Here is a 10,283-nt window from a genome sequence, read left to right on the forward strand (position 1 = left end):
TTACCAGGGCAACAGAGAGAGCAATGGGATCTAACAGCAGGACTGGGGAAGAGTCAAGGGTGAGAAGGCACCCCAACATTCTTTTCTCCTGCCAGTAACCTACCCACAGGGTTGGTTGACATTCTTTGCACAATCAGGGAGACCAGGTCTAGTTATCCATCACCTTGGGGGACAGAGGGAAGATGTCCCAACTTGTGGGCATTCCCACACCACCAAGCTTTGAGGAACAAAGAACAAATGTTCCCAGCCCCACAATACCCACTGGTCGTCCACACCGAGTGGCCTTTGTATAACTGTAAACTTCCACCCAAGTTAAGTTAATTCAAGGGACTGGAAAGATGGCTCAGTGGTTAGGAACACTGACTGCTCTTCTGAAAGTCCTGAGTTCAAATCCCAGCAACCACATGGTGGCTCACAACCTTCTGTAATAAGATCTGATGCCTTCTTCTGGGGTGTCTGAAAACAGCTACAGTGTACTTACATATAATAAATAAATCTTTTTTTTTTTAAAAAAGAAAGTTAATTCAAAACTGGAATTCCAGAGTCTCGGATAAAAGGCAGCACAGACCAGTTGGAGGGCTTTGTTTTCCTTGGCCTACCAGTTCAAGGTAGGTAGACTGGTGGGCCCTTTAGAACGTGGGGCTTGCTATGTCAGCACTGGCTTTACTTTCCAATACAAAATAGCTATTTACAGCTGGGCACAGTGGCACACAGTGAGACAGGGTCTCAAAAGACCAAATATAAACATATAGAACAAGCAAACAACTCAAAAACTGTTATGTGGCAGTACATGCTTGAAATCCTAGCACCTGGGAAACATCCTAAGCTAACGGCGAGCCAAGAGGTCAGCCTGAGCTACATGACCCTTTGGTGTGAAAAACAAACAAACACAAACACACACAAACACACACAAAGGACAAGAAACTGTTGGTTTCAAATTTTGGACCTCAAGGGGGCTCCTCACCTCTCTGATCTTCCATTTTACCAGTGTGGCTCAAATTATGACTGTAATTCTGTAGTGAAATTAGAGTCTTCCCTCCCTCCCAAATCAAGACAAACAATAATTGGCAACAGAGTCAAGTCTACAGTCTAAATTTTATTATCTCCAAGTCACAATGCTGATCACAAATGTGCACCCTTTAAAACAGTAACAAAAAACAACACACGTGAAATCTTTGCAACTAAACACAGTGGACCAACAGACAACTGTCACAGTGTCTTAGTCTGGGAGTCTGGGCATGCTGCCCACAGGCTTGAGGAGACATCTTCAGGTTTAAGGCAAAGGGAAGCCTATAAAAGGCACAACCACCAGCTACCCCTGGAAGAACCTCTTAAGTTATCTCCTCCTTGAGGGTTACCCCCCACCCCAACTCAAGAGTGGTTAGGCCAGCTGTAGGAGGGAAGAAGAAAAACAGTGACATTACTAGAGAGAGACAGCCATCACCTTCTCCCTCAGGTGCTGTAGGAACTCTGGCAGGCACAGTGCTGCAGTGACAGATTCCCACAGGGGAATGGGATGTAGTAAGGTGCTATGAGAGAACGGATAGGAGGGATAGCCTTTGCCCAGAGGTGACTTGCTTCCTTAGGACTTAAGTCTAGGTACTGTGACCTTCAGTTTGCAAGTATAGGAGCAGAATTTGGGGAAAGTACAGTAATAGCATCTAAAAATACTTGTAGCAGGGAAGGCATGGAGAAGAACTGCAAAAGTCAAGGCAGACAGACGCTGGATAGTATTTGTCTCTAGAGATGCATTGGTCCACAACTGGGAAGGGGATGTAGCAGGAGGGCTACAAAGAAAAGAAGCAGGGCTCACTAATTCCACTTACCTCAAAGACAGCCCTGAGGACTCAGCAGCATACTCCTGTAACAGTGCCCAGGGTCTCACTTCACCCTCCCTTCTCACAAAAGCATCCAGTTTGTTCTCTCTCTCTCCCCGCAGCAGAGATTCTGCCTTAGTGGAGCACTGAAGCCCATCAGAAGAGAGGTACTGTTGAAGGCTCAGATTTATAAAACCTACACCCCAAACAAGGGCTCCTACTCACCCACTCTGAGCTCTCCTCTACAGTGGGGTACTGTGTGCAGACAGCCTCCACAGGGTTAGAGATGTTAAAGAGACTAATAAAGACCAATCACAAGGAAAAGGCCAGCTATTTTTACACTTGGTCGAAACATTCTCAATTATGTGGGGTTAAGAGAGGAGTCAAAAGGGAACCCAGAAAGGCCAGTAAACTAAAATGAACCTGTTTCATGTAAAGTCAGGATACAGCAGGGGAAAGGAGAAAAAACTAAAAAAAAAACATTAACTTCAGAAGGGTAAATCAGGCTTTTTTTTTTTTTTTAAATCAACATTCAAACAAACAAGCAGGAAGGACTTCTTCCTTGGGAGCAGAAGACACTTGAATTTCTGGGAGAAAATAAAAAGCAGGCTTCTGAAGCCTGGGCTGTCCAGTCTCTGCTCCCTGAGTCCAGGCAGCTCAAGTGAGGAGTGAGATGGAAGGCAGCCACCGTTTCTTCTCTCCAGCAGACGTGTCCTCAGAGAAAGAGGGCCTCATCCTCCGTCTGCTGGCAGGGCCACCCCACATCTTTGAAGCCCTCTGAGTAGTAGACAGCCAGCTGTATCTCTCTTCTCTCCTGAGATTCCACCTCTTCTGGTCTAGTGAGAGATAAAGAGAAGAACTGTGTCAGGTGGACCCCTGAATCCACCTAAGCCTTCTCAGAGGCCCACTCCTAAATGATGTGGTTTATTTGGCGCCAAGGATCAGGTCTAAGACCTTGAACATGTTACACCCTAAGCTTTAAATAATGTGCTTTAATGATCACAAAACAAAACAACAGCAATAAAAATATCCCAGAGTCAGGTGTGGTGGCCCACACCTGTAATTTGAGCACTCGGGAGGTGAGAGCAGGAAGAGGGAAAGTTGGGAGGCTGGCTTGGGCTGGGAGGGAGACCTTACCTCTTAAACTAACACATACTCCCTCAAAGCCCTGGGGAGCCACACAGCCACTCTCTCCTAAAATTCTTTACAATTGGCTTTTTTGGCTATAACAAATTAAACTCATATTTTTTTCTTTCCTTAATTTAGTTTACATGGGGCTCCTGTATTTTCATTCTGCAGTTTCCCAAGTGAAAATCTGAAGGTAGGAATGGCTTCTCTTCAATTCTGCCTAATGCATTCCTAAAACAAGTGCCCTATGATAGAATTAATGAGGTGGTTTTAGTAAGCACCTAAGTGTGAGCATTAAACTTAGACTGAGAGTCACAGTACATTGGGTACTTACTTTCACATGATGTTATACTTGAAATATTCAAAAACTCTTATTAACTGGAACCCCTGCTTACAACCTGAAATAATAAAGTTGGATAACATGATGATCATGTTAACATGATTTCATACCAAAAAAAAAAAAAAAAGACTTCTATAGAGGAGCCGTACCTCAGGTGGAGGGGGCTTGATGGAGACGGGCTGGGGAGTCCTCCGGGGTGGCGAGGGCTTTGGCTGCACCTGCTGCTGGGCAGGGTTATAGTAAGTCACCCCTCCATATACCTGTGATGGAGCCTAGGAACACGACAGTCAGGAGAAGGGAAAATGTTAAGTATTAACCCAAATTGAGAAAAACAGAAAAACATTAGCTAACTGCAGAAACAAAAAGCACTGAAGAACATACATTTTTAAAAAATACTTTTTGGGCTGGGGTGTGGGTGGGGTGGGGTGGGGAGGGGAGGGGAAGGTGTGGATTGCTTGCTCTGTGTAGTGACTCCCTGTCTCAAAAAAAGTAAAAGGACTGGAGAGATGGCTCAGGGGTTAAGAGCATTGACTGCTCTTCTAGAGGTCCTGAGTTCAATTCCCAGCAACCATATGGTGGCTCACAACTATCTGTAATGGGTTCTAATGCCTTCTTCTGGTGTGAAGACAGCAATAATGTACTTGTCATAGATATAAAATAAATAAAATATTAAAAAAAAAAGTGAACAAGAGCCAGTGGTCCAGGGAGACAGAGCTCCTCCTACCTTAGACCACAGCCAAGTTCGTCTGTAGCTTCGAGAAGGCCCCAGTGCTGACTTACTCGAATGGCCACATTGTGGATGTGGTTTTCTATTGGAGAGATCACTGGCAAACCTGGCGTTGCTGGCTATGATGTTTAAAGACCCATCTTTAACTTCTGATTTTGTGTTCTTATTTGAATGTTCTTGAACCATGTGTAATGAAAGTGCTATCTGAAAAAAAATCAGCTGTCCAATAGCAGTGTTTCCTCTGTCAAATACTGCACAGTCACAGTGTTTCCTGATTGTAGAAACAGACAAGCAAGCAAGCAAGCAGCCAGTTGAGCAAGTCTTGAAGAGCAAGCCAGAGAGCAGCACTCCTCCATGGCCTTGCCTCAGCTCCCGCCTCCAGGTTCCTGGCCTGACTTCCTTCAATAATAAACAGTGACGTAGTAGAGTAAGCATAATAACCCTTTTCTCCCCAAGTTGCTTTTGGTCATACCATTGGTTTTGTCTTACGGCAATAGAATGACCACCAAGAGGCAGTCTAGTGCCACGAAGGAGAATCAGAGACATTGAAATGCTTAACTAAGACAGTGTCGTTGTGCGCGCGGATATTGGTGCCCTAAGAGGTTACAAAAAAGTTACCAGATCCCCTCACACTGGAGTTACTGCCAGTGTGAGCTGCCTCCCTGCTGTGGGTGATAGGACTGAACCTGGGTCTTCTGCAAAAGCAGCAAGTGCTCGTAACCACTGAGCCATCTCTGCAGTCCCTGGTTTCATCCTGTAGTGCCCAACCCTGCAGTCATTCCATTATCTGTCAACAGGAAGGCTGAGTTCAGTCTTTGCATTCTAGATGCTAGAGGGTATTAAGTGCACTCAGGAAAGGAAGGGATAAGCTCTGTTGTCCACCAGAAGACCACACTCCTTAGCACAGTTGAATAAGTAACACATGGGGACACCCCAGGATATAATGCAGGACACTGATCCGTAAGAGACTGAAAAGAAGGCCAAGCATGGTCTCCCCAAGGATCCCGAGTCAAGAGGCTGAGGATCATATATTCTAGTCAAACAGGGCTTCAGGGTCATGCTTGGTAGTACATGCCCTTAATCCCAGCACTTAGGAGGCACAGGCTGGTGGAGCTCTGTGAATTTGAGGCCAGCCTTGTCTATACAGCAAGTTCCAGGACAGTGAGGGCTACAAGTAAGATACTCTGTGTCAAAACAAAAACCAAAACCAAGAAACAATTCTGAAAATAAGCAATGACAAGACATTACATAAGCTGTAGTTCCAGTTCTTGACCACCAAGGGGCATTCTAGTGCCACGAAGGAGAATCAGAGACATTGAAATGCTTTGACAAAATTCCTTTAACATTTTATTTTCCCTTACCATTCCCTTACATTTCTATTTCCCTGAGTGATGTAAAGGATGTGACCCTAGAAAACATAGTTATCTTACCTGTGTGTTAGGATACAGATGAGGAGGTGGAGGAGGAGGAGGCAGTGCTCCCGGAGCATAAGGATAATTGGGGTTACCAAAATTCATGACACCCGGGGCAGAAAAGTAGGTAGGAGCAAGCAACTGCTGGGGTGGTGGCTGTCCTGGGGACATGGACACTGGTGGTGGATAGAGACCCGGATTGGGCAGAGGTGCTGGTGACTGGTGTGGGTGTAAACCTGGAAAAAAAAAACAGTATGTTGAGATGGCTTAATTTGGACCACAAAGCACAACAGGCTAGATAGCAGTCTTTACAACAGGGCTTAAAACGGAGTTGGCTGCATAAGCAGACAGGGCAGTCAGCATCCAACAGCATGACAGCATTGAAAATGCAGGGTTTGTAGAGTCCTAACACAAATCTTTCCGTACTATACCACACAAGAGGAGTGCAAGTATACCTGGGTGAGGAAGGTGCATTTCTGGCTGTACAATCATGCCCTGTGGGGGCAGTGGGGCAGGGCTGTCACCATGGGTATAGATTGGTCCCTGGAACTGCACTGTAAGAGATATGGAGATTCTTATAAACCCTGACCCTTCATACCACAACAGCAACTCTTTCTGTCCTGCAGGCCTTTAAGGTTCTAAGTTTCTCATATGAAGAAAATAGCAATTAGACAATGTAAGGTGACCACTGCGTAGCCAGAAGGCTTGGCACTTAATTCCCTTTAAAATTAAAAAAGGACTCACATGGATCATAGTAATGTCCCTCCATGATACTGATATGCACAGGAGGAGCAGGGGGCTCTGGCACAGGTCTCTGCCGCTGGGATGAATAACGTTTAGCTCGACCACTTTGGACACCCTGAAATAGAAAGATCTGATTAAGACTCCAGAGGGGTGATTCTCATATCAATTCCTACCTGCTTTATGTTGTACTACTTATGTAATACTACATGGCAGTATTTAATAAGTATTTATAAAATGAACTGAAAAAACTGAAAAACAACAGCATGTGAACCTAAACACTCTACACTTCTGAGGTTCAAATGAAAACAAAACAAAACCCCATGAGTAATCAATGGGAAAACTGCTATCAAGAACTTACAGTAGCTGGCATGGCAGCCTAATCCTGCAATCTCAGAACGGGGAGTGGGGGGCCTCAAAAGCAGGAGGACTATGAGTATGAGGCTAACCTGAGCTATAGAAAGTTCTAGGCCAGTCTTTGTTAAAGGATAAGAGAGCATCTCTAACAATAGAGAGATTATTTTGGCTTTAACAGAGAGCAAACATGGCAGCCTGAATGAGGATGATGCAGATCTGCATTTGCGGTCCCCAGTTAGCTGAACTGTTTGGGAAAGATTAGGAGGTAGTCACTGGGGTAGGCGCTGTGGTTTTAAAAGGCTGGGCCATTCTAGGTGTGCTACCCCTGCCTCCTACTTTTGGATCAAGATCTACTCTCAGATATACCCTCTGACATGTCTCTGCTCTGCCATCATGGCCTCTAGCCCTCCGAAACTGTAAACCCAACTAAGTGCTTTCTTTTATAAGTTGCTTTGGTCATGGCATTGTCATGTTAACTTAGGTCTGGGCGTGGTGGTGCACATCTTTAGTACTTGCAGTTGGGAGGCAGAGACAGACAGATCTTTTTGAGTCCAAGGCTGCCTAGTTTACATAGGAAGCACCAGGCCAGCCAGAGCTACACAGTGAGACTCTATCTCAACCCCCCCCCCCTTTTTTTTGACAGCACTGGAGGCCAAATCAGCGTATCAGGTATTCTCTACCACCAAGGTGTACAGTCCCAGTTCTCCTCCTTCCCACTTTTGTACCATTTCTTCCATCCGGTTAAACTGAGGTGGAGGTCCTGCTCCCATATGGATGTGGTTAGGCATACCTGTAAAATACCAAAAAGTCACTGGTTGAGAACAGATAAATGTGAACAGGATTCAAAGGTATCATCAAGATAACTAAGGTATCATCAAGATAACAAAGATTCATCCTTTAAAAGTGTGTGCTTAACTTGTTAGTCTCTGTGTAGCCTTCAGATATCCTGGAACTCACTCTGTAGACCAGGCTGGCCTTGAACTCAAGTTCTATGGGATCCAAGGCCCTCACATGTAGTGTACACACATCTATTCAGGCACGTGTGTGTACACACCTGCATGCATGGACACAAAATAAATGTTTTCAACTATCTGCTGCTAATGCTAGCTAGCATTTGAACATCTTTATTATAGCAACAAAGCCCTTAAAAAAAAAAAGACTTGCAAATAAACTCAAATTCAAATTTTTTCCTAGTAAAGAAGGTATTTCCCTATATAGAAACCTTGGGAGACTGTAGCATATTATTAAACATACTATAAAAATGCTGGGCCGGGCGGTGGTGGCGCACGCCTGTAATCCCAGCACTTTGGGAGGCAGAGGCAGGCGGATTTCTGAGTTCGAGGCCAGCCTGGTCTACAGAGTGAGTTCCAGGACAGCCACGGCTATACAGAGAAACCCTGTCTCGGAAAAAAAAAAAAAAAACAAATCAAAAAAAAAAAAATGCTGGCTCAAATGTCCCCTATCAACACTAGATATGAAAAAGAGATTATATTCTCTATGGTTGAAAATGACTTAGAATTAAGACATGGCTAAATGGTTAAAAGCACTCATAGCTCTTGCAAAGGACCAGGTTTGCTTCCTAGCACCTATGTGGTGGTGGCAGCTTATAACCACCGGTAATTCTAGCTCCATGGAATTCTATCCTGTCTTCTAGCCAATAAGAGCATCAGACATATATGTGGTACACAAATATACATGTAGGCAAAAATATTCATATTCATAAAAGTAAATAAATTACCCTAAATGTTTATTTATTTGTTTGTGTGTATCTGTGTATGTGCTTAAAGAGGTCAGAGAGAGGTGGGCGGTGGTGGCGCTTGCCTGTAATCCCAGCACTCTGGGAGGCAGAGGCAGGTGGATTTCTGATTTCAAGGTCAGCCTGGTCTACAGAGTGAGTTCCAGGACAGTCTCAAGATGCTATCTATCTTTTATCACTTCATGTGCAAAGAGAAAATTCACCAATACTAAGGAGCTAAGCACCGACAGTCAGCAGTGTGCATAAGCAGCTGGACAGGCTCGGGGATCATAGAAACTGCTCTGAAGACAAACAGACAAACCTAAGAATCTACCCTGTTTGTCACACACTGCATTCCTGAGAGGTAAGTCTGTGACATAGTAAGATCTAGTCTCCAGCCTGAAATGCCTACCTCGAAGTTCCCGTGGCTGCAGGAATGAAGGCTGTCCTGGACTCCAACTTTGCTCTGCTATATTTAGTTGTGCCACCTCTTGCTCAAGTCCACCTGTGGTAGAATCTACTGGAGCCTCCCAGTTTCCAGTCTTAGCAGCCGGAGGCGTAGTTTCTGGGACTGTGGCTGCTGAAGTGAGCCCTTCAGATGGAGGAGGAATCTCCTCAGCAGCTTTGACTGCATCCCCAACCTTGGTCCTGGTCCTTCTTGCCCGGGAATAAGATTTCTTCTCAATGGGCCTGTCAGGAGCTGGTGGTGTGATGTCAGGTACAACAGCTGGTGTCTCTGAGGCTACCTCTTCTTTCTCAGGACTTCCAAGCAATGGAGCATCTGGTTCTGGAGATGGATCCCTCATAGGAGTCTGCTCCAGACGCCGTGACCGGTAACGAGCTTCATGCTTAAGAGTCTCAGCAGACCGGCCACCATGCTGCCCGCCAACCTCCACAGGCCTCAAACTAGTACGGCCTTCTTTGAAGCCCCCAGATCGTGAGTAGTTCCTGGATGTAGACATGCGGCCGGTACCTGCTGCATTCCTGTTAATAAATGTCCTAGGTGGAAGGTTGCCTCCAGGACCCTGGTGGCGATGGGATTTGCTTGATCGATCACCAATCCAGTTTGGATCTCTTTGTGGGGAACTTCCAAATCTGAAACAATAAAACTGTTAAGAAAAAAAAAAAAGAGAGAGAGAGACCTCCACAACCAACAAACCAACCAATAACAACAACGAAGCAGTCAGGGAGACAGACGTCCATATCCCAAGTCAGTCACCCAAAAGATTAGAAAGGCTCCCTAACTTTCTTACCGAGGTTTCCGAATTCTCCGGGGTTTGATGTCATCAGGATTGTGAGCAGACCGAATGTCATAGCCATAAAGTGCAATTAGCTCCTGGCGAGATTTTGGGGCCTGTTCATCCTCACGGAACCGATCGTGCTCCCAGCGGCCCTCATCTTTCCACAGCTTTCGCTGCCGTCCCTTGGGTCTAGACCAAACCAAGCAGAGGTGTCTTGAGACAATCAATACTTAGAAATTATCTGTCTACCAAAATGTAGCCTATAGAAGCTTCCTATCTCAGGAGGTTCAGATTAAAGAGGTAGAGGTGTAATGACCAAGGCTCTAGGGACACCTGCTCTAATTCTGGATCCCAGCTCTCTTATTATCAATAGTTACCAAATCTTTCCCTTTTTTGTTTTTTTTGTTTTGTTTTTCGAGACAGGGTTTCTCTGTGGAGTCCTGGCTGTCCTGGAACTCACTCTGTAGACCAGGCTGGCCTCAAACTCAGAAATCTGCCTGCCTCTGCCTCTCAAGTGCTGGGATTACAGGTGTTCGCCACCACGCCTGGCTGAATCCTGCCTTTTTTTTTAAAGACAGAGTCTTACCATGTACCTCTGGCTGGCCTGAAAATTATTATATGTGCTAGGCTGGCCTGGATCTCACCTCTCTGAGATTCCTCCTGCCTCTTCATCCTGAGAGCTGGGATTGATCTGCACACTACCACACCCACCTTCTTTTGCTCTGTGAGACTGGGTCTCATTAGGTAGTCAAACTGGCCTCAAGCTCACAACCACCCTGGACTAG

General features: G+C 45.4%; 1 protein-coding gene across 2 annotated transcripts in view; it reads right to left on the reverse strand.

The window, feature by feature from the left end:
- Window positions 1-1,076: 1,076 nt before the first annotated feature.
- The window catches only part of Casc3 (CASC3 exon junction complex subunit), a 20,096-nt gene continuing 10,889 nt past the window's right edge, over window positions 1,077-10,283 (reverse strand). Inside the window, exons 6-14 of one of the 2 annotated variants that reach the window (XM_052194893.1) lie at window positions 9,511-9,687; window positions 8,670-9,352; window positions 7,248-7,312; window positions 6,169-6,283; window positions 5,880-5,978; window positions 5,443-5,660; window positions 3,435-3,557; window positions 3,280-3,343; window positions 1,077-2,653 (exon numbers count right to left, since the gene is read on the reverse strand). In XM_052194893.1, the coding sequence (XP_052050853.1) occupies window positions 3,320-3,343; window positions 3,435-3,557; window positions 5,443-5,660; window positions 5,880-5,978; window positions 6,169-6,283; window positions 7,248-7,312; window positions 8,670-9,352; window positions 9,511-9,687 (1,504 nt within the window). In that variant the 3' untranslated portion in view covers window positions 1,077-2,653; window positions 3,280-3,319. Of the gene's footprint in view, window positions 2,654-3,279; window positions 3,344-3,434; window positions 3,558-4,630; window positions 4,800-5,442; window positions 5,661-5,879; window positions 5,979-6,168; window positions 6,284-7,247; window positions 7,313-8,669; window positions 9,353-9,510; window positions 9,688-10,283 lie in introns of those variants that run through there. The other variant, XR_007979753.1, reaches the window with a different exon arrangement.

Source organism: Apodemus sylvaticus, chromosome 10 (genome assembly GCF_947179515.1).
Source record: "Apodemus sylvaticus chromosome 10, mApoSyl1.1, whole genome shotgun sequence".
Lineage (NCBI taxonomy): Eukaryota > Metazoa > Chordata > Mammalia > Rodentia > Muridae > Apodemus > Apodemus sylvaticus.